The sequence below is a fragment of the Mauremys mutica genome, chromosome 16 (assembly GCF_020497125.1).
Source record: "Mauremys mutica isolate MM-2020 ecotype Southern chromosome 16, ASM2049712v1, whole genome shotgun sequence".
Taxonomy (NCBI): Eukaryota; Metazoa; Chordata; order Testudines; family Geoemydidae; genus Mauremys; species Mauremys mutica.
The window spans coordinates 1312109-1335281 of NC_059087.1; the positions used below are offsets into that span (position 1 = coordinate 1312109).

Consider the following 23173-nt stretch of genomic DNA (forward strand, 5'->3'; position numbering starts at 1 on the left):
TTTTTTTATCTGTAGATTGTTTAAAATATCAAGCAAAAATGGCTTTCTCATCAAGAAGCCACTAGTTTGAATGTTAGAACTATTTCTTTGGAGGTGTCGTGTGTTTTATTTGTAAAGTGTTACCACAGTAAGTGCCTAGCATTTTGATCAGCTAGTCATGGTGCATTTGTGCTACAAAAATAACTGAACACTGGGCCACAACACACTTGCAGTAATCATGTTATAACATGGCCCATGCAGGCAAGAAGAAATCACGTTGAAGAATTATTTCTAGACAAATGCACCACAAAACCAATGGTATACCAGAGATGCATAGATATTGTCATCCTCTGGAGAGACGACCTAAACTCCCTCATAGATTTCCACCACAACTTTAACACCATCACCCATCCATTAAACTCTAGTCTAGAACACTACCATCCTAGCATCAACATCCTGGACACCACAGCACACCACTGTTTGATGATGCTAAACAATGTATTCCACCCTGAGACACTTTGAGGCCATGTCTGTAGGTACAGTGCTGCAGCCTCGCAGCTGTACCAAGACAGCTGTGCTGCTGCAGCACCTCTGGTGAAGATGCTCTCTGCCAACAGAGTTCTCCCAACTGCATAATAAAACCACCTTGCGAGCGGCAGAAGCTGTCAGCAGGAGAAGCTCCCCAACTAACTAGCGCTGTGCGCATGAGCTCGTACAACGGTGTAACTTACATCACTCAGGGATGGCTTTTTCACACCCCTGAGTGATATGAGTTATTCCAACATAGGCTCTGTCTACACTACAGCCTGAGTACCTTCCCCAGAACTGAAAAAGAGCTCTGTGTTGCTCAAAAGCTTGTATCTCTCACCTGCAGTAGTTGGTCCAATAAAATATATTACCTCATCCACTTGTCTCTCTAAAAGAAAACCTGATTGAAAAATAGGTTCCTTATCACGGTTATATAGGTATACACCAGAGTTACAACAATTCTGTTATGGGGTTATCACATGTTTTTCTGTCTTCAAAATGGTGACCCGTGTTCTATTTTGCATCAAAGATTCCATCCCTTCTAATACATGGGGCCTGGTTTACTGAGCTTCAATGAATATTAAGGAATCTCTTGTATAATCAAGTATTTATATTGCATACAAAATACATTCAAATAATGTGACTTAGGTTGCAAAGTCAAGCATTTGGAAGTTAAGTAATGCCAGATTTACAGTTGCCTACACAGCCTTAATTCTTGCCCCTTTATTCATTCAATCTGTGCTTGTTGAGGCTGTGGTACTGTGGAAAAATAGTATGTGATCATGTAATTAAAAGTTCTATCCTAATGCATGCACACAAAAGGGTTAGTTCTGTAATAGACCTGTACCCCTTGAGCCTCAGAGCTAACTGTACTGGCAGACAGCAAGGGAAAGCTGTTATCCCAGAGTGGGGATGGACTGTTACTACATATACTGGTCTATAAGGTTAGGGCACCTGACCTGGCTGATCTTTCTTCCTCCCTTGCTGAGGAGGTGGGGGCTTCTTTTGCTTATCCACAGCTTTGTAATGTCTCAGCTATGTTTGTTTGCCATTTAAATTCCTGGTGGTGTTCAAAGTGCGGGTCTCTATACAAAGCCACATGTTGACCAGTGTCATTTCTGAGAGTTGCTATGCTCTAGATGTGGGGCAGGTGATGGCATATCAGAATCTCATGCATTCCCTTATACATCCTGAATGTTGAGCAGTGACCTACTCAGAGGGAATTTTTCCTATTCTGATCAAAGTAACTGAAACACTTCATCTTGATCAAATTGGGAGAAATAAACCTCTCACCCTCCATTTGCATGCTCATCCCCAATGTTTTCTCTGTACTTCTGCCTTCTGTAACAGTATTTCCATCTCATTACATCATTCTGAGTCTTACAATATTAGCTTTATTTCTTAAAGCTTCACCTTCTAAAAAGTAAGCCTCTAGCCCTCATGGTTGCATAGAAGCTTGAAAACATCATGCCTAAAGGCTAAAAAATCAGAAGGCAAATAAAAACCCAACATTTATTATTTCTTAAAATTTCATTATTTTAAGCCAAACTCATGATTTTTGAATGCTGGGGATTGGCTGCTGAAACTGTCCTCTTTTTCCCTCTCTTAGTGGTACCTGGGTTGAAGATTTGTGCCGTTTCAGCACATAAAGCAAACATTGCACTTTAAATCTTCTGTTTGTAAACAGAACATGAGTCAATTCTGGATACACTTATTTCCACTTACTACTGATAATCAGAGCGCTGTAGTGAGAAATTAGTGTAGTAAATAAATGCACATAATTCAGCTCTAGTGTGTCCTATAATTTTAAATATCTAGAAAATGTTCAGTAGAAAACCTTTTACTGTCTGCATGAATAATGAACTGTCATATATTAAAAAGAATGTTAGTTTCAAAAATTAATTTTACTCTCGCCTGACATTCCACCTTTAAGTCCTTCTGATGTATTTGCCATAGATCTAAGAAATGAGAACTTGTGGTCTTCATATACTGTCTGCTTCCTATTCTAGCCAAACACACAGCTTTTTGTTTAGTTAAGTTATGTAGCCCAAATATACATTACTTTCTCTTAGGCCTCTTCTGCATACCATGGCGTAACTTAATATGCATTGTTAAATTAAAAACATGGTTTAGCCTCTTGGATTACATTTAAACCTAGACATATAAAATCTAACGAATCCAACAAAAATAAAACATACGTTAAATAATCTGGAGGCACTTCGCAACTGCTTAGTAGTAAGGAATATCACAATAAAATCAGTTTTGTGATACTCACATTTTTGAGGATTATTCTGATTTAATAGTTCCTTCCGGCTTGCTAATAGTGTTTCAGTGAAATATCTTCAAAGACTTTCGTATTGAAGATGCCTCCACTAATTGTGTTTTTCATGTGATTCTTTCAGAGGGTCTCTAATTCGCATCATGTAAACTAAAAAGTAATTCTTAGTGCAGTGTATTTATATGCTGGGTTTGAGAATTGGCAAGAAGTGCTTCCAAACCTTAAAAACTGTAGGTGAAGAACACTATAAATTATTTTGAGATTAAGGTGTTTGTAAACGTTTCAGTAATCATATGTAGATGAAAAACATTCCTATCAAACAACCTACGTATTAGTCGATTTTAAAAATGGACAGGCATATAGTCAGATGGAGGAGGAGGTAGGCAAAATACTTGCCAAAACTAAAATTGCTTCATTTCCCCGGAAACAATTTTGAATATTTTTCTTAGTTTTTTGTCAAGAAATATAATTTTTATATTTGCATTTTTAATAGCAGATTTTAATTTTAACGTGGAAGGGAGCGACAGAATGGATGCTAGTATTCTTAATAATTTGCCTAAAATATATGTGCTCTAGCATGAAGTTATCACAAATGCTCACAAGGTTCAAGTACAATTAGAGGGATTTTTGGAAGCAGAATAAATACTGTCAAGCAAGTTAGTTGAACTTCACTTTGCTGTCACTTGTTGAATTGCCCTTATACTCTGGATGTCCAGAAAACAAAGCAAACATAATGTAAGTACGAATAAACTGATTTAAACATGCATTATCTGTCCTAATTAGGATGACTAATTTCAAACTGAACGTACAATTTCAGTTGAAAATGTATTAACTGAAGTATTTGTTGCTTCTCTAAGAAAATAAACTTGGTATGCTGTGACTTCAGATGTGTAAGAATAATGGACTTCATAAAAGTGCACCTGTAACTCAGGTTCTATTAACGGACCAAGGCATTTAGGCCAAAATATCACTTGTCTTAAAACTGGCATGGGGTGATGAATATCTTTCAAATTCTAAAATCTGGATTTAAATCATTAGTCTCTGCTTAACAAATAACCACAAGGTGTTGAGTTCTCCTAGTACAGCTATGGTAGAGGGAGCATCAGGTTAACATGAGGCTTGTAATTATCAGTGATGTATATGCACAAACAAGAAAGTAACCAAATTTCACATTAATGTCGAGGTTTGTTTAAAAGCCTAGCTGAATAAATCAGTGTCCCTGTTAATCAAGGGTGACATTAGTAGGGAAACTTCACTGAATAATACAAATCCCATTTTAAAAAAAAGCTCTTCTTTCTCTCTGAAGCCCCTTTGCAAATATGGTTTATAAATCGTTACATAATTTCACCGTACTAAGCAAAGTGTTACTTTGCTTACCGATGTTACTGTTATAAACCTGTGATCGTGAAAACTGTGTGGAGTTGAGTAGAACATGTGTAGTTGTGTAATCATGCATTTTTATATTGCAGAAGCCTTGTAGTCCAATGTGTGTACTTGACTTGTGACACTCTCCTTTTGTTTGTAGGCATTTTTGGTGCTTTAAATTTGTTCTTCAGCTGAAACTGGTCTTTGACTTACTACTTTTGTGCAGTTATGTGAAAATGTCAAAATAGCCTTTCTGCTTTGCAGTAAAAACTATATTTTTCAGATCAGGACTAGTCAGCTAAAGTGGTGCCCCAGGCTAAAGCCTCTTTCCTCTTGAAACTCTCTAGAGTTCAGCACCTGATACACTGGACTTCTAAATTAATTAAGCCATCTTAAAACTCCTCTTTCTCAGTGAATTTAATCTAGATCCTGTTTTTAAAACTGGCTTCAATGCAGTTAAAGACCACTAGACGGGGAGTTAGACTTCCTATTCTTCAGTGCCAGTTACTAATAGTAAGAGAAGTGGTCTGCAAACAGCCATCTTCTCAACTTATTTTGCAGAGATCTGAAATAGGGATCTGTGGCCTCAGAGACTGAGTGTTGCAATCCTTGAAGGATTCAGTGTAAGTTGTCTGACAGTAGGTGGCATGTTGGTTAAGAGAACATATTTCTGTTGTGCTCCAGTGACCCCCAGGCTCTACGAACAGAATGAGGAGGGAGAGCACAGTGCAGTAACACAAGCTTTTATTCGCTTTTGAAGAGGCTCTGCACTTTTGGTTTGTGGTTCCAGGCGTGTCCAGCTGAGTGGCTTATCTACAGTACCAGCCTTTCTTTCGGGAGCCTGACTGATTTTTCTGGGATCAAGAGGGCAATGTGAAGAGTACTCATGAATTTATTTTTTTGTTAGCCACTCTGTGTTTTTATGCTGTGACAGTGCTGGAGAAGACACTCCTCTGTCCCCACTACAGGCAGCAGAGAAAGCTTCCCAATTAAAGTGCCCCACTCTTAATATGCAGAGGCCATCTCTTGTGTGAGAAGGCTATTATCTCCGTAGCCTTCCAGCCTGTTGTCTCTAAGGCTGCTAGTCAATTAGTGCCATTGTAGCTTTTTTTTTTTGTGAGGAGCACGTCTGGCCTACTGGGAGTATCCATGTGGTTCTGGGAACTGGCCACTCATTGGAAATAAACTGCAATTTTTCAATATTTTAATTAAAGCATAAGCAATGTTTGTCAAGCTTGATTGAGACTCAAAGATTGCAGTAGATATGGGACTCTATTTCGATTTCCCAAACCTTATCTCCACGGATAATACTGGTCACCTGTAACTTTAGATTTTTTTAAACTAACTAATTTTGTTTCAGCAGAGAATTGCTGTCAGAAGTGTAAATTCAAAATCCAGATTTTCATTGTTAGGCAAGTAGAAAACAGCATGCAGACTAATCCCATGGGAAAGAAAGAACTCTGCTTTAACTCTCTTCTAATCAGGTCTTGTTAAGTAACTGATATTTTATGATGCAGTGAAATACTGTTACTACTTAATAAACTGCTGCAAGGTAAAACATCACAAATTGCTTTACTTCTGTCTTGGATGACTATACCTCTGAGACCTAGGGAGGTCTTTCCTCATCTTTAAATTTTTTTAAAATAAGATGCATCTCCTTTTCCTCAGTGTTGACAGGCTAAATCTGGAATCTTGACTAAGTCAGTGTAGTGTTGCATTCTTACACTTGAAAGCAGGATTTATCTGTTGTTCACCTGGTCACAAAACAACTAGTCAGCCACCATAGTGTTTTTAAAAAATACAAAATTGTGTGTTTGGAAAAAATAAATTAATGGACCTATTCGTTACCACCAACAACTTACATACATTTTGATGTAACTAGTGTTACAGATGCTGTGAAGTCACAATAGTAGCTTTCCAATGAAGGTTGTAGGACGGTTTCTTTTATGTCTGTTTTTTGCCAACCCACCCACTCCCAATTTCTGAAAAAACGTTTTCTGCTTTTGCACAGAATTTCTTACGATGTCTCTTGTCAGAGTATATTTTCATTTTGAAAGTGGGAGTTAATTGGCCAAATTGATTGTTATGGCACTTTAACAAGTGCTGGTTTAGCACCTTCTGAAATGTCCTAACTTTTTTGTCCACTCGTAACTTGGGAACAACTTAGTGTAAGATCTTCAGTTTTGTCTAGTCCAGAATCCTCAATGAGAGCAAGTAAGCCAGGTGGGAGAGTCCTTGGTCATCAGGTGTTCTCCAGGGGTGTGCGAGCCTCCACAAATGGTCAGAAGACTACAAACTCTGTTCCACCTAATCTGAGCCTTTCATTTAAATGATTAGCCAAATGTTAGTGTTTTAAGTTTGTAGTGGAGAATTTTAGGAGATACACTGTCTCCATCCAGCTGCACTCACTCGCTACAGCTGGCAGAGGTCCAGTAATTTCCCAACGGCTGCATCTCTTGCTGTGGGGAGGGGCAAGTGATGGTGGGCAGCTTTTCAGTCCCCTGGGGGGGACCCTACTCTCCTCATATCCCTGAGTCCGAAACTCTTTCCGTCATTCCTATGAGATGAAGTCTCCGTAGGGCTGATAGCCGCTTGCCAGTACTGCTGGCCATTAAGGAGAATGGGGTGCCCCTGCCTGCAGGAGTAAATCAGGCAGGAAGTATGAGTATTCATATTTGTACCTACAATTAACTGAGTACAAACAGACATATGCAGATTATGCTAAGAAACTGGACACTGACTGTGGTACCAGTTCCCAGGAAAGGAAGAAGGGTATGACATTTATCTGTGTGCACTGTGGTATGTAGACACAATAGGCGTGAGGTAATGGTATTCTAACAAGCCTACTGCTAAACTGCCTTGGTTCTTGGGTTTTGTTGTTTTCAGTGGATTTTTGTGTTATGAAATGTGGAGAAACTAACTTGGGTTTCAAGTGTAAATGTGGTGTTCCACACATTGTCAAATGGGGTTTAATGTTTAATTGGACATTGTCAGGTCAAATTTGTGAAAAATAAGCTGCTACAAAACGAATAAAAACATTTTACATGAATCTCTTTTCAGTTCAGTGGAAATAGTTTCAACAAATATTCCCTTGTAGTGCGTTAGCTACCCAAACAGTGCAGAATTGTTATACTAATGAAGAACCAGAAAGGGAAAATGATTTGATATTTACTTAAACCAAAACAAAACCCACAACAGTAGTCTATTTTAATTGTCAAGCTAGAATACTCAAAAAGTAACCTATTGGCATAAATCATGACAAGGAAATGTAATTTTAAATTATTTCAGATTTAATTCTAAGACATGTTTATAACAGAGGTAAAGTAGTTTTTTAAATATGGCTTTTAACCTTAGTTTCTTATTAATCCTTGGCACTCTGCATGTTCAATCGCAGTACAACCATTGTCTAAGCCTTAAAATGGTGATTTGAAAGAATAATACTAAATGTGTACATCTGAATCCTTGTTGTTTGTTCACATTTATAAATTTCCATGCCAACAAGTTTTTATTCAAACACTAACATTAAATGAAGATATTCCCCTCCCCCCCCCCCAATTCTCCACAAACAGAAAGAGCTAGCAGCTGATGAAGACTGCCCTAAAATGTGTGCTTACAAGTTGGTGACTATCAAATTTAAATGGTGGGGACTACAGAACAAAGTAGAAAACTTTATCCAGAAGGTAAGAGCTGCTTTTTAAATACTCTGCGGCATAGTTTTAAAAAAAAAAAGTGAAAAGTTGGTACATTTTTCTTCCATTAAAATTAAATGTTAGTGAAGACATTGATCCATTCAATTTTTCAGCAAATCAAACCATTTACTTCTAAGGTCCCAAACCTGCAGCCACTTATGGCTTAACTTGACTTCTGTGAGTAGGCGCATTGATTTCATCAGAAGTACTCATGATAGTCAAGTTAAGCACATGTATTTGCAGGATTGGGGCCTAAATGTATATGGCACTTAGGAATGTCCTTTGCTTCCATTATTCTCTCTAGTTTAAAAAAAAAATCTATTTACGTAAAACATGAGTGCTTTGATGCTTTTCCAGCAGTATGTGCACCAAAAGTCTTGTGAAAGTTTCTTATTTTTGGTTGCTACTAATCCTGTAGTATTCATGCTTTTTTTTGTGTGGTAACATTAAACTGTACAACAGCCACAGAGATTGAGGGATTACAAAGCAAAATGTAACATATACCAATGACTTAGTTAAAAGCTGCACCATACCTGACTGGATAAGTGTCCAGAGGGATCACTCTCAATGTGGTCAAAAAATGTATCTTGCGACTTGGAATGTCCATATGCTGCTAGACTAATCAAAAAGTGAAAGACCCAAATGCGGAACAGCAATTACTGCCCGAGAACATAGACATCACTGCTGTCAGCAAAACAAGACCTGCAGATGAAGGCCACTTGAGGGAAGAGGGCGGTAGTTACACTTTCTTCTGGAAAGGAAAACCAGCAAGCGACAGGCGAATACACGGTGTTGGCTTTGCAATCAAAACCCTTCTAGTCATCCGCCTGACTGAGCTCCCCATTGACCTCAACAAGCACCTTATGACCCTCCACATCCAATTGGTCAATAAGTCATTTGCCACTATCATCAGTGCATATGCATCAACTTTTGATGCTGAAGAACAGAAAGAATCCTCCTACACTGACCTTGATAAATTTTTGTCAACCATGCCAAAAACAGATAAGATAATCCTCTTAGGGGACTTAAACACAAGAGTTGGCCGAGATTCTAACCTATGGAGTAATACCATTGGGAAGGAAGGAGTGGGCAAGACCAATTCCAATGGCATCCTTCTACTCAGAAATGTGCAGAGTATGATCTTGTGATCACCAACATAATCTTCTGACAAAGCAACAAGTACAAAACAACTTGGCAACACCCCTGCTCAAAACAATGGCACCTTCTAGACTGTCATTGTAAGAACACAGGATCTATGAGATGTCCAAATCACCTTTGTCATGAGAGGTGCAGACGATTGCTGGACTGACCACCACGTGGTAAGGTCAGTTATGTCCATCAGGATTGCACTGAAACATAGAAAGCAATCCCAAATCACACAGATGGCAATACAACAGCCAAAGACTTCTCTTGGTGCGCTGAGGATTGAACTTCCAAACATTCCTCAGTGAAAAACTGGCCATATGCACACTTGGAAATGACAACATAAGTGTTGAAGAAGGCTGGGAAGACCTAAAACAACCATCCATGAGGTTTGCGAGGAATCCAGTCCTGATGACAGGGGTAGCAAGACCAATGATTTGACAACAACATTGAGATTACAGTCGTTTTGAAGCAGAAGAGAAAAAGCTTTCTGCAAGTGGCAAAACCAACCACTATCTAGTCAGAAGCAGAGCTCTTTCCATCTACTCAAAGCTGAAGTTTAAAGGAGGATCCGAGAAATCAAAAACAAATGGTGGGGAGGACAGAGCAAAGTATAAGAAATCCAAACATTTACTGACAGACATAATATGCAGAGCTTTTTTTGAGACACAAAAACCCTGTATGAACCAAGCTCATGTGGCCTCATACCTCTGAGATACGAAGATGGTAGTGCCCTTCTTAAAGATAATGAATCCATCAAAGAGCACTGGAAGGAACATGACCAAAAGTTTCTAAATCGAGAATCAACTGTGACGACACCATTGACTCCATCCCTCAGCACCCAATCTGGGAAACATTTGTCAACCCACCAGCACCTGAGTAGGTCTGCAAAGCAATTAAACAAATTAAGAACAATAAAGCCACCCAGGCCCTGATGGCAAACCAGCTGAAGTACTGAAAGTGGGGGAAGAAACACCGACTAACAAGCTTCACTTGCTGCTCCTCAAAATCTGGCGCATCAAAGAAATCCCTGGTGACTTATGTAATGCGAATATAGTCACCATTTTCAAAAAGGGAGACGGCCGACTGTGGCAGCTATAGAGGCATTGCCCTCCTCTCCGTCGCTGGGAAGATTCTTGCTAGAATCTTACTGAATTGCCTGCTCCCTCTTGCAAAGGAAGTACTTCCGGAGTCCCGGTGTGGCTTCAGACCATCACGAGGTACAACAGACATGATTTTCGCAGCCAGGCAGATCCAGGAAAAATGTCAAGAACCACACTAGGAACTGTATATGGCCTTTATTGATCTGACCAAAGCCTTCGACTCTGTCAGCCGTGAGGCTCTATGGAAAATCATGTCAAAGTTTGGCTGCCCAAGCAAATTTATCATTGTAAGATTTCTTCATGGCCAGATGACTGCCTCCATCCTGTGTAGTGGCTCTACCTCTGAGCCCTTTGTCATCCGACCTGGCACCCACTCTTCTCTTCATTTTCTTAGCAGCTATGAAAACATTAATCCAAGACCGTCTACCCCAGGGCATTGGCATCATATGTCGAACTGACAGCAACCTATTCAACCTCCCTCATCTCCGTGCCAGAACTAAAGTAGTATCAGCAACAATAACCGAACTTCAGTACACAGATGATTGTGCTGTAGCTGCATACTCAGAGGATCTTTAAACAGCCCTTAATGACTTCTCTGAAGCTTACAAAAGCCTACGGCTAACTCTGAACATTGGCAAAACAAAAGTTCTCCACCAGCCAGTCCCCGGTCAATCATCAGATCCAGCAAGGAAGATCTATATCAACAAAGAACTGGAAAACATAGAATACTGTGCCTATCTTGACAGCCATCTCTCACATAGGGCAGATATAGACGTCAAGATTCAGCACAGAATTCGCTGTGCCAGCCTTGCGTTTGGCAGACTGTCTTGTCAGGTGTTAAACAATCACAACATCGAAACACATACTAGACTGTTTATAAAGCGGTTGTAATCCCAAATCTCCTCTACGGCTGTGAGACTTGGATGACGTACAGAAAACACCTGGAAAAACCTCAAACACCAGGATTTTCTTCGGAAGATTCTCAACATAAAGTAGGAGGATCATCACACTAATATCAGTGTCCTCACAGAGGCCAACATCTTCAGCGTTGAGGCCCTGATTATCCAGCACCAGCTGAGGTAGAGCGGGCACTGTGTGCACATGCCTGATGTACGCTTACCAAAACTGCTGTACCCCCAACTCACCAAAGGAGAGAGGAAACGGGGAGGCCAAAAGAAACACTTTAAAGACACCTTTAAGATAAACATCAAGAGATATGGCATCGACACCACATACTGAGAGACAGCAGCCCAGGATAGTGATAACTGGTGAAGACTTGACGGAGGGAACATCCATTTTTGAGGAAAATCGCCTTGCCTTGGTCGCAGGAAGACTCCAGAAAAGAAAGGAAAGACAACTGTCATGCAGCAATCACAGCCCAACCCTGTCTTCCAACACCACCTGCAGTGTCTGCTAACGAGCCTGTGGCTCAAGAATCGGACTCCTCAGTCACCAAAGGACCCATGAAAAATAAAACCTATGAAAGAGATCATCCTCGACCTTGAGGGATCACAGACAACTAGTTTTGTCACACTTTGCACTGTTTACTTCCTCTTGTTACCTGAAGCTGTTCTGAGTGAATTCTGGGAAAGCAGCATGCATTGAGATCATAGCACTAATCTACGGCTTTCTTGCCTGTAGGGTATACCAGCATATGAGTTTGTATTATTGATATGAGAACACTGTCTTACTTTTTCAACTTGAAAGCTCTCACAGCACTGCAAACTGTACAGGAATTGCTACAGCCACTTTTGAATTAGACAATTACAGCTCTTTAACAGAGCAATGCTACACATGGTATAGGACTGGCAGAAATGCAATATCCAAAGGAAATCGCCAGGTACTTTAAATATAGTAGACAGATGGAAATACCCAAACTGGAACTGGTCAGGACATAGAGGCTAACCCCTTTAACTCCTAACTAAAGGTGCCAAGGAATCCTTAATTTGACTTGCATGTGCACGGTTATGTCTCTTAAAAAAGATGCGCTTTGCAGCAGCCAATTGTTCCATGCACCATATCGGGACATAATTCAGTTCTAATACGAGGGGGACAGAGGAGGCTGGGAGTGTAAGTGTGCCACCTACTGAATTCCCAGTGCCATTTTTTTCTTCACCTCATTTTACCACAGATGTTTTTATTACTGAGCTTGTACAGTAGCTGTGGGTTTTTTTAAAAGTGGATTCTGTCCCTTATATAGCTCATGCATTAGTGTTCTTGTGTGGTATGTATATTCTGTCTAGGATCAGATTCAGTGGAGTAAATGTATTTTGGAGAATGCATCCACAACCTTTACAAGTAACAAAATTGCCAAACATATTTTTTCTAGGAAAAAATTTTTACAAAGTGCATTTCATTTTCCTTGTTGAGAGGCAGAGAAGAGATGTAAAATCTTAAACCCAAGGGTCTGGGGAGGCTGGATAGTGCCATTGTGAAATAAAGAGCATGAGACTATATAGCTCCAACATCCTTTAGAATTTAACTCAATTCTCCTTTGGACATTTATTGATAAATCATGAGCATGTTTTCTAATGTTGCTTTGTCTCCTTAAAGCAAGAAAAGAGGATATTTACCAACTTCCATCGCCAGCTGTTTTGTTGGATTGACAAGTGGATTGATCTGACTATGGAAGACATCAGGAGAATGGAGGATGAAACCCAACGAGAGCTGGAAGCGGTAAGAATGTTTTGAAGCTGTTTATAAATGTACACTCTATGGTAGTTGGGGCTGTATAAGAATCGGAGGCTACATAAATTGCTTGTGTCCATCCCGCCAACTCTGTGTGCTATGGGATAACGCTGATAAATGTTATGCTCTTCACTGGATCTCCTCCACAGAGCCATGCTCGTGGAGCTTCTGCATACCATGCTGCAAAGAGCCAGGAGTTGTTGAAATGTAAATGTTTCTGGTAAGTATCCCATGTCTTGAATGCCTGCACTGAGCATCTCTTTCCACTTGTATTATATACCTAGTGCACGCACTCCCACAGCTCCCTTTTCACCACTTGTCAGTCGGACATTGGAGCTGTCACCTCACTTCTGCATCGTAAGTGTCTTGTTTTGTTTAGTTTTCAAGCTGTAATTAGTTGATTATTTCTTGAAGTCATGTCTTGAAGTGAATGTGTGTGTCACATGAGGGCAGTTGGACTTGTCTTGATGAGCGTGATAGACATTGAGAAACTCCTTTCTGAAAAAAATCTGTCAGAGAATTAACAAGCACTTGGTGTTGCCTCCTTCCGTGTCTTAGAGGCTATGAATGGTCATAGTCTGACCTGTCTGTATGGTCCCAGAGGTATCTGAAAGGAAGCTCATCCTTCAAGCAGTTTTCTCCCTTTTCTCTCAGATGCTGAGGAACTAGCTAGGAAAGGACCTTTCTGCTGCAAAGTCATTTTTCAGGCTGTGGTTCTCCCACTATGAGCATTTCTCTGTGAATTCCGAGTCTCACTCTGATTTTTTTAGCATCTGCCAAAGCTACAGTTTGAACTTTGTAAGGTGCTTGCTGACCGCTTTATTGCCCAGCACCCATTTGGATTGTGGTCTCTCCTAGCACTCTGGTTCTGCTCAAATATGCAGAGTAATGAGCTGTGAGACTTCAACGCATTCGGGCTGCCAGAGACCCTGAAATAGTTTGGCTTTCTTGCCACAGACCCAGTATTGCTATTAATACCAGTTCTTCTCCAATACAAACTGTTGCTCAGGTCAAGCAGACCTGCTTTGCTATTGATATGAACACTACCTCTGACTCCCCCATCCCCAGAGCTACCCTAGATCAGCCTTATACACTGCTGGTTGCATTGTGGGGAAATGTTTTTGAGGAGGAATAGAGATGCTTCTGCTCATCCCCATGAGCCCAACAAACCTTCCTAACCTGGGAGTTTGGACCGGCTCTGCTCTGCAGGCTGGAGAGGTTGTAGGAATCCGTCTTTTAGCACAGGAGTCTCTGAGATCAGCTTTGATCAGTTCTTAGTAAAAGGCCAGATATCCTTCACTCTGCTCACTCTTACAAGACACTTGATTCTTGGACCATTGGATGGGCACACTGTCTTGTATATCTTAGCCATATGGAATGTCAAGTACAATACGTGACCACATGATGCTGAGAAATGTCTGTGTCAAAATATTGTCTCTCTTGGATAAACTACAGATCATTGGTTTCAGAATGGCCAATTACATAGCCCCAATTGACCGAGGGTTTTCAGATCACAGAATTGGGTATTGCCTTGATTACCTTTAGTAGTTAAGTGCTTGCTGTATTCCTGAGCCGTCTTAGATGCCTGATCTTCCTTTAAGAGTTAGCACTAGTATAATACAGGATGACTGGAATTTCCTACTCAGACCTGTAGATGGCAACAAACCCAACCACCTTAAGGACAAAATATGGAGAGACTGTCAGACAGCCAAGGCCAAAGGCAGTTTCCAAAGGCCACATGCTTAATATTTATACTGCTTAGTGTATTTTTCACTCCATTAATCTGATGAAGGGGGTTTTAGCCCATGAAAGCTTATGCCCAAATAAATTTGTTAGTCTCTAAGGTGCCACAAGGACTCCTCGTTATGCCCAACAATGGCTCTCAGCAATAAGCTTTTTTTCAAGCACAATTTCACAATCATGATGGCTCAGAAGCATTATGTATGGTTACTCAGACAATGTTCAACTGTGTATTTGCAATATGAGAGATCTGTTTTGCCTTTGAGGGCCAAAATGCCCCATTTACTGACCCTGTAGAGGGAGTGGGTGGAAGAAATGTATTTGTCTGTTTACGCCGGTTCTAAATGCCTTCCCATATTTCCTAACTTTTAAGCCAAGGGAAAATAAATTGGCTGGCTGTTTTATCAACAGAGCTGGATGTGAAATGTCCTTCCTCTTCAAGTAAGGCAGAAGAAGGGGCTGCTTTGGCAGATCCCAGAAACTCTTTTTGGAATAAGATGGATATCTCCCTCCCCTTAGGAACACTTTTGAAAGTGGATGCTTGTTATGGTAGGACATCTCTATATTAATTTATTTCCAAAAGAAATCATTTCTGAATTTCCCCTTGTACTCCCACTTTATCCCAGACTGACGAGTTTGGGAAACTGTTCCATCAGTAGGGATCTGTGAAAGAGGAAAAGTGGTTTCCTGTCTTTAAGGAGTTCATCAGAAGGGTTGTCTTTTATTTTATTTTTCTTAACAACCTCAGTTCCTGATCTGGTATGGGCCAGACATCATCCAGTTTCTCTGGGAAAGAGGGAAATATAGTATGAGGTGTACACACCGGAGGTATGTGTAGGACAAGCCTCAGAGATCATGGAAAACTTTCCTAAACCTTCCCCTTGTTGTGTCTGCACGGACTGTAGATGCTTGTCTTTGTGGAGGAGGCTACCTGTTGATAGATATCTCATAGGTGAGTAACTGCTTTTTTTGACTTTGCAAAAGTGATCTCAAAGATCAAATGTTCAGATTCACAAATATTTCACATAAATAGAATGTGCTCCCTGATCTTTTACTTCCAGAAGAACATGCTAGTTTGTGAAGATTTTCCTCTAACTGGGAATAAAAGAACATGGGCTAAAGAGAAATTACCAGTAACTTTTCTGTTTGTGTTCATTGCCATGTAACTACTTACATTCTGTCACTCTACTAGCAAATACTTCAATCCCTAAAATATTTGCTGTACATTAGCTCTTATCTGCCATACTGAAGTTAAACCTGGTTTTCTTGTTTTCAGGATATAACTTTTAACCTCGTCTTTTTTTAAGGATTGTGTCTGTCTGTCCTGGAAACTGGCTTTTACTTCCCCCTTCATTCTTTGCAGAATAAAGCAGATGGTTTTGTCTCTCTAGATTTAGTAGATTTAAAGCTCCTCACGATAACTTATTAAATCACTTTTTTTTTCAAATGTGTACTCTGGTGACTGTTTAAAAAACATGTGGTCTTGTAGCTGGAATATCTTATTGTGAGCCACATAGAAAGGGTTGGCTCCTGCTGTTTTAAATACTCTTACTGCTCTTTCTTTACTAACATAATAGAGGTATCTGCAGGCACCTACAAAACACATTTCAAGAAGATTTTTATGATTGGGGTATCCTCTTAAGGGGCAATAACCTAATGGTAGAGTGTAACCACACATTGGGTCACCCACGATATAAGTTGAACATTCCTTTTAATTTTATCCCAAAAGAATTTCTGCTCTCCACATGCCACATTTAACTAGCCACTTGCTGAAATATTGTGGCAAATGGTAGTTTTCACTAAAACTCAGATACTTCAAGGCTGACACTTACTATTATGTGCTTGGACACCAGAGAGAAGGGTGCTCAGTGATGAGATGCTCAGCATGATAGGAATGTCCTTGCACTTCCAGCCCTGAGCAGTATTCCGCCTCCCTGGTGATATAGTCCAGGAGCTCACTGGTGTCTGCAGTTTTATGTTGTTACAAAGAAACAATTGCAGGAAGCAGCCCAGTGTCTAATTGGGTTGGCAGTTTTGCATTTTCTTGTGTTGCTTTCTGTTACTATTTGCTTTCTTTAAAATCTTTTACTTTTCTTTACTTCATTAGATTCTCTGCTGGATTTTCTTGGTTCTCCAGTTCCTCATCTGGTTGTGTTTTCATTTTGTCAGTCTTTGTTTCCTTTACTATCCATTGTTTGCTGCTTCCTGGATGCCTTTTCTCATCCCTCTTCAGTGGGTTTCTAGTCTCGCCTCACATCCTGTTCACAATTTTTCTGCACTTACCTCTATTTCGCTCTTCTGTACAGTTGCTCTCCTTATGTGATCTGACTCTGTGGACACCCAGAGCACTTCTGCTATATTAAACCCTCTCCATCAGCTGACTGCTGGACAGTGCGGATCCTAATCAGAGCATAAGAAGGAAGCAGCTTGAAACTGCCAAAACTGTGCTCCCTCAGCCCTGAGAAACAGGAGAAGTGCTGTATGCTTCAAGCAGTTTGGTATAGGTTTCAGATGGCCCTTAGGAACTGAGAGGCTGCCTCCCTTTACAGCAGCTGTACGTTGCTCACTCTGACTTTCCTGTCCTACAGAGTGCCCCTTCCACCTAGCCTCCTCACACCTTCAGCTGGACCTGGGACTGGCTCTGAGCCATTTAGTTCTCTCCTAATAACCTCATGACAGGTTCTTTATTTGATAGCTTACAGTTTTATTTTACATTTAGATGCGTAAGAAGGGTTCCGTTCGAGGCACAGTGGCTGCTGACGTCTAGAGGAATCCTCTGTAGGTTCAGAGGCAAAATCAAGCTGTGTAAGTGAATTCCTGGGAGAAAAAGGAGGAATCCTTTCTGGTGATGGGCGTTACTGGCGGAACAACTATTGTAAAGCGGTGCAGCCAGATTCCTTTCTTGGGACTGAACCCCTGCTGCTCCCCCTGCTTTGACAAAATCAACAGCAGGACAACAGCCCCATGGCTAGGATTCATTTGAGAGCTTCAGCATGCTTTTAGCATCATGATGGGCTCTGGGCACATGCTCAGTTCAGTCAGTAGGATGCTATAATCGTGGCACAAGCTAGCTGTCACATCATACTTTATGCTTGTCTGGTGCAGAAGCTCAAAGTGCAGGCTCTACAGTTTGTCTCCTGATGTGTGCTTTGGCTTCAGGACACTTAGGCTCCAAAGCCTGCAAGAGGCTTCCTGGACAAAGTGACATTTTGCTGCTGTATTAGACCCTCTTTGTGGTTAAAGAAAATATAACTGCATTTAGAAAAACTGTACAGTCGAAATGGGTGTGTGGAGGGGACGCCAATCTATTTCCCAGTTCAAGAAAAAAAAATTCCCTAAAATGCTGCCGCCAGGGACTAATTTCCTCAGAAGTCCAAACCTTTATATTCACACCCAGTACCTTTTAATGTTCATGTTTCCTGCTCTGAGCATTTTCTCACATGCCTTTAATGGTGGATCCTGTATCTGCAGCTAACTTCAAATCCCAGCGAGCCAGCGTATGGGAGTGCTTTTTGATGTCTGAGTTGCTGTTCTAATCACAAGACTGATAGCCAATCTAAAAGAGTCCCTAGAAAACTTGAACTGATACAATATGATCCAACTCAATGCTGGTGAAGGTTTGACTGCACTGCACTAACTATTTTTCTTAGAGAATTAGTAAAATCTGCATTTTTAGAGTTTAATTTTACTTTAACTGTTAGCACTTATTGTATCTTTTGTTTTTTCTGCAGCTACGTAATCAAGGCCAAGTGAGAGGAACAAGTGCTGCCAATGATGAATGATGATGGATCTGACCTGTCCCTTGCAGTGTTGATACACAGATGTGTGTGTGGATGCATGATTATCTGTATATAATTATATATACATACACGCATACTGAGGGCTGTTACAGTTTCTCCAGGGTACTATACCCATCTTCAGCAAAGATACAAAGAAAACTGCTTTCATTATAAATATCTGAAGCAAATACAAATTGACTGAGTAGTGTCATTTAAAGGATAAATTGACTGCAGAATTATGCTAACTGGTATGTTTCCTGAATGTCAGTACTGGACCAATTTATTCTCTACCTTTGTTTTATTCCCCTCTTGAATCACTCTGCTATAATTTGCCTATCTCATTATAAGCCAACAAATTCAGATAAAGTAATTTTAAATTTTGTGTTTTCCCTATGTGATTTTGGAATAGGAACTATGAATGTATTTATACCTATTTATTTCTGGATTGTCATCTAAGTCAAATCAGAAGATTTTTTTTCTCTTTGTGAGAATTGGAAGACTTTTGCTGTTGAATGAGGAATACAATAATGGCCCAACTTTTACCCATCTTGCTGAAAGAAATTACCTGTTTTATTGGAGTTTTGTACATTGAAATTCAAATGTTTTCTTCATTAAAAATTGGCAAAATTAAGGAAAAAGGCTTGTGATTTATAACAGTTTGAACTGAACAATTTTCCAGGAGGCTTTCAGACAAAATAACTGACAATACCGGTATTGAGCCTTTAAAGTATCTTTTAGGCTGTGTAGTTTAATTGAAGGTATAGCACTTCCCTAGAATAACATTGATTTCTGAAATTATTTTTTTTCAAAGTTTTCATTTGGAAACTATGCAAATGGTCTCAATTTCACACAGATTGCGCAATGGAATATAACGGTGACTTTTAGCTCTTTTCATGTTGAAAATTCACTTTTAAAAAAGATGTTCACTTTCAGATATGATGAAAGTTTAAATTGTAGCATCTGATGCTTCTCTGATTTATTAGAAGTAGACATAAAAGGAAAGATGGTATAATAAAGGCCTTTTTTAGATAGTTCTCAAATAGTAAGTTGTCTTCATGATTTTTTTAAAGAAAAATATTCCAATTGAAGCATATCATAGATTTATTATCAAAATGCTTGTTAAATCAGGAACAACTTATTTTAGGACCACTAGTTAGGTAAGGTTTCCTCCCAGAAGCCTCTCTAGGGTGAGGTTTGCTGAAGGATCTCTGTCTAGTTTTTCAACCCCACACCCACACCAGACACTTGGGAATAATTGCTTATTTAATTAGCTGATAGCGGGAGTGATTCGTCTTCCTTTACAGTCAGTGGCAAAACTCTCATTGACTTCAAGGGGAGCAGATCAGGCTTTGAATATGACTAGCCCACCTAGTCCATCACCTGCAGTGACGGTCAGACAAGTGGACATGGATTTTTTGTATGTCTGTACTGTATTATTGCCTCACTATCTTCCATGCTACAAGGTCAGTCTTTGGTTAGTCCTTTCTCGCCTAGCAATGAAAATAGATGTCTATTCTCTGTACCAGCAGAAGATTGGTTTTGTAAAAACTTTTAAACCATGTTTATACAACTTGCTACAAGGAGGGTTTTTGCAAATTTGTGAAACTAAGGGCTCAGTTCTCTTTTCAGTGCAGGAATGTAACTCCTACTCTCACCAATGGGAGCTGGAATACATTCCAAGGAGGGAAAGGAACCCCTATTGTTTTCATGTTTTTTTGGGTTTTTTTTGGACTAGCTATGAAAATTTGAGGGAACTTTGTAGTGAATGTAAATGTTTAGTTTACTTTGGCAGTCTCTGATGTGAACTACAGTAAAACAGTCAATGAAATGTAATTAAATAAATTTGATCATAAAATATCCTTTGTGTTGTGTCTTGGGTATCATCAATGTCACTTTGTGGATTTCTCATATTGCCATTTTAATTCTCTCGATCCGTGGAAACTCTGTATGAGATGGTTAAAAATCTGATGCTCTTCAGTCATTTAAGCTGAAAAAGAAAAAAAAATTCAAATACCAATGGAAAGCCTTGAAATACTTGGAATCCAAACTGAGTAATATAAATATTTAGGTGAAATCTTATTGATAGTTGTGGAGTGTACTGTTCAACTGATTGTGTTGCTGCAGTGCTGTATTTTGTGTTTTCTGTTGATAACTGATCTTTTTTTGGTGTTCACCTTAGGAATTATTTGTCTGGAAACGGTGGCACAGTCTGCAGTAGAAAATGAGCTATGTGTTTGAATCGTGATGTTCAACATTGTTTCCTCCATCTCCCCAAGGAACCCCTCAAAGTAACTAGAACAGTTTGGTCACTGATGTGGACAGGGCCGAAATTTCTTCAACCTCAGTACAGAAAGCAGGATCATCTCCCTCCTAGCAGTTTAGTCGTGTTTTCTGCAAGTTATTGCAGTAGCATTCAAAGGTCCACTGAGGATCCTATAGTGCTAAGCATTTGTGCAGATGCAAAGAAAGACAGCGTCCATGCCCGGAAGAGCTTATGCTTTTGTTGCATCTTGTTTCAAATGACATTTTAATGGACAATACTTGGCAGGTTCCTGTGGGCACGCTAGCAGGAGTGACTGTGCAGGAGGGATTTCAAGGAAAAGGGTAGTGACTTCCCCAAGTTCAGGCAGAATGTTCCACATGCGAGGAGTGGCATGGAGTAAATGAACATGCTTTGGAAGACGCAGACGAGTAGATAGCTGAGGCTGACATTGATTGTTGTTTCTCTCTCGTATCAAACTGTCAAATTATAGCTATGCAGGGCTGGGGGAAGCAGCCCTACTCCTACATCAGACACAGCATTAATGGAGGCCTGGGTTGGTTTGGTTTTGCAAAAGCTCTTCCAAGACTGATACCCCATCAGGACTGGCATGGGAATATGGCTACACAGGGATAAAAAACCTGCCGCTGGCCCAGGTCAGCTGACTCAGGCTCACGGTGCTTGGGCTCTGGGGCTGAAAAATCGCTGTGTAGACATTCAGGTTTGGGCTGCAAGGGTGGAGAGTCCCAGAGCTCAGGCTCTAGCCTGAGCCCAAATATCTACACAGTGACTCTTAGCCCCACGAGCCTGTCAGCTGACCCAGACCTGCTGCAGCATTGCCATGGTTCTTTTATCCCCATGTAGACATATCCTTAAAGTCCATCTAAAGCATGCAGTAGAAGGTAGCCAGTTCATGCTAAGGACAGTGCATTGTATTTCCACATCTTTTGACCTGTGGCTGCTAGCAGTGTTCTAGCGAATTCTGTGCTAATACATGACACCAAAAATATTGTGGAGGCAGGAAAGCATGACCACTATGGTCATGGTAATAGCAGTGTGCTCAGAGGAGCTGCTAATTCACATGGGTTTTAAGGCAGGGATAGTCATGAGAATATTCCAATGTGTGTTTCAGCGCCTGTCATGGGGGCAGTAGTGTTGTGGGGTGATATGCCAGCTGACCATGACTTTTTATTTCTAGAACATGCTTGTCTAGAATTGGAAGTGTATGCATAAAGACTGAAATAATACAGACTAATCAGCTCCCTGCTCCCTGCCCTGCTCTGACAGACGCCTCAGTAAGTGGATGAGCCTTTGACCGTGCTATGAAGGGCAGCTCTGGGCTCTGCTAGCCCAAAGGGAAATCAAATTCTAGTGCTAAGGGCCTTGTCCTATGAACTCTGTGCCGCTGTTATTTAAATCTAGGGCTATTGGATTGGGCATTTTGGTGAGTCTCTGCTGTTGCAAAATTGTGGGGGAGGTAGTGTCTCGGGTAGATTGAACCCAAACTAGGCAAGTCTTGTATAGATTAATCAGCAGCTTCAGCTTGCACTGGGGAAGTAACAGAAAGCCAGTAGAACCTTTGGCCTACTGCGGGGATCGGAAACCTTTGGCACTTGGCCTGTCAGGAAAATCCGCTGGTGGGCTGGGACGGTTTGTTTACCTACAGCATGCACAGGTTTGGCCAATTGCAGCTCCCACAGGCGGTGGTTTGCCATTCCAAGCCAATGGGGGCCGCAGGAAGCGGCAGCCAACACATCCCTCGTCCCACACCGTTTCCCACCACCCCCATTGACCTGAAACGGTGAACCATGGGCAGTGGGAGCTGCGATCAGCCGAACCTGCGGACTCTCCAGGTAAACAAACTGTCCCAGCCTGACAGCGGATTTCCCTAATGGGCCACATGCCAAAGGTTGCTGATCCCTGGCCTAGTGGTTGTTAAATTTACACTGTGAGTGGTGCTGTTCAACAGGTGTCGGCTATGTTCTGTGCTAGCTGGAGACCGAGTTATCTCCAGGAAAAGCCTCACATAGTAGGTATAGAAGGAAGTGACGATGGGTAACGTTGGCCAGACCTGCATTGGCAAGTTGAACACAATCCTCCAAATGCAGGTGGGAATAGGTGTTTAGGATGCGAAGAGCAGTCATGCCCAGAAACTCTGCCTGATGGGTGAACCTCTGTACCCATGATGTGAGCAGCATGTACTATTTAAACAGGCAGGTACTACCCCCTGTTTCCCTCTCAATCTTTCATGTTGCCTGCCATGGCCACCTCAGCCTTGCCTGGACTGAGCATCATCTTGCTTTGATCCAAGCCCAGTCTCCACCTGGTCGGAGTCCAATCAAAGAACCCCATGCAGTGAGAAATATTCAACTCTGCTTCAAGATGAAGGCAGCTTGGCTTCACAAGGCTGTTCCCAGCAGAGCACGTCCATGGGTTTGAGACTGTGGGCAATATGGTGGAGGAAAGTCTCCATCTTCGGCCAAGTTCAGGCTCCCAATATTGTGTGAGACAATGTGTTAGACTCTGAGCACATTTTAAACTCTGCCTCGTACGCAGGGTCTGTAGAGATGCTATCTTTAGTCTTACGTGGTATTTCAATAGTATTTTGCTGTTCTAGTGGC

General features: G+C 40.9%; 1 protein-coding gene across 1 annotated transcript in view; it reads left to right on the forward strand.

Moving 5' to 3' along the window:
• PITPNB (phosphatidylinositol transfer protein beta) overlaps nucleotides 1–20149 on the forward strand; it is a 74747-nt gene extending 54598 nt beyond the window's left edge. Inside the window, exons 9-12 of the mRNA XM_044990224.1 lie at nucleotides 7720–7830; nucleotides 12639–12761; nucleotides 17233–17318; nucleotides 18245–20149. Coding sequence (XP_044846159.1) covers nucleotides 7720–7830; nucleotides 12639–12761; nucleotides 17233–17280 — 282 coding nt within the window. The 3' untranslated portion in view covers nucleotides 17281–17318; nucleotides 18245–20149. The remainder of the gene's footprint in view (nucleotides 1–7719; nucleotides 7831–12638; nucleotides 12762–17232; nucleotides 17319–18244) is intronic.
• The last annotated feature ends 3024 nt before the right edge of the window (nucleotides 20150–23173 follow it).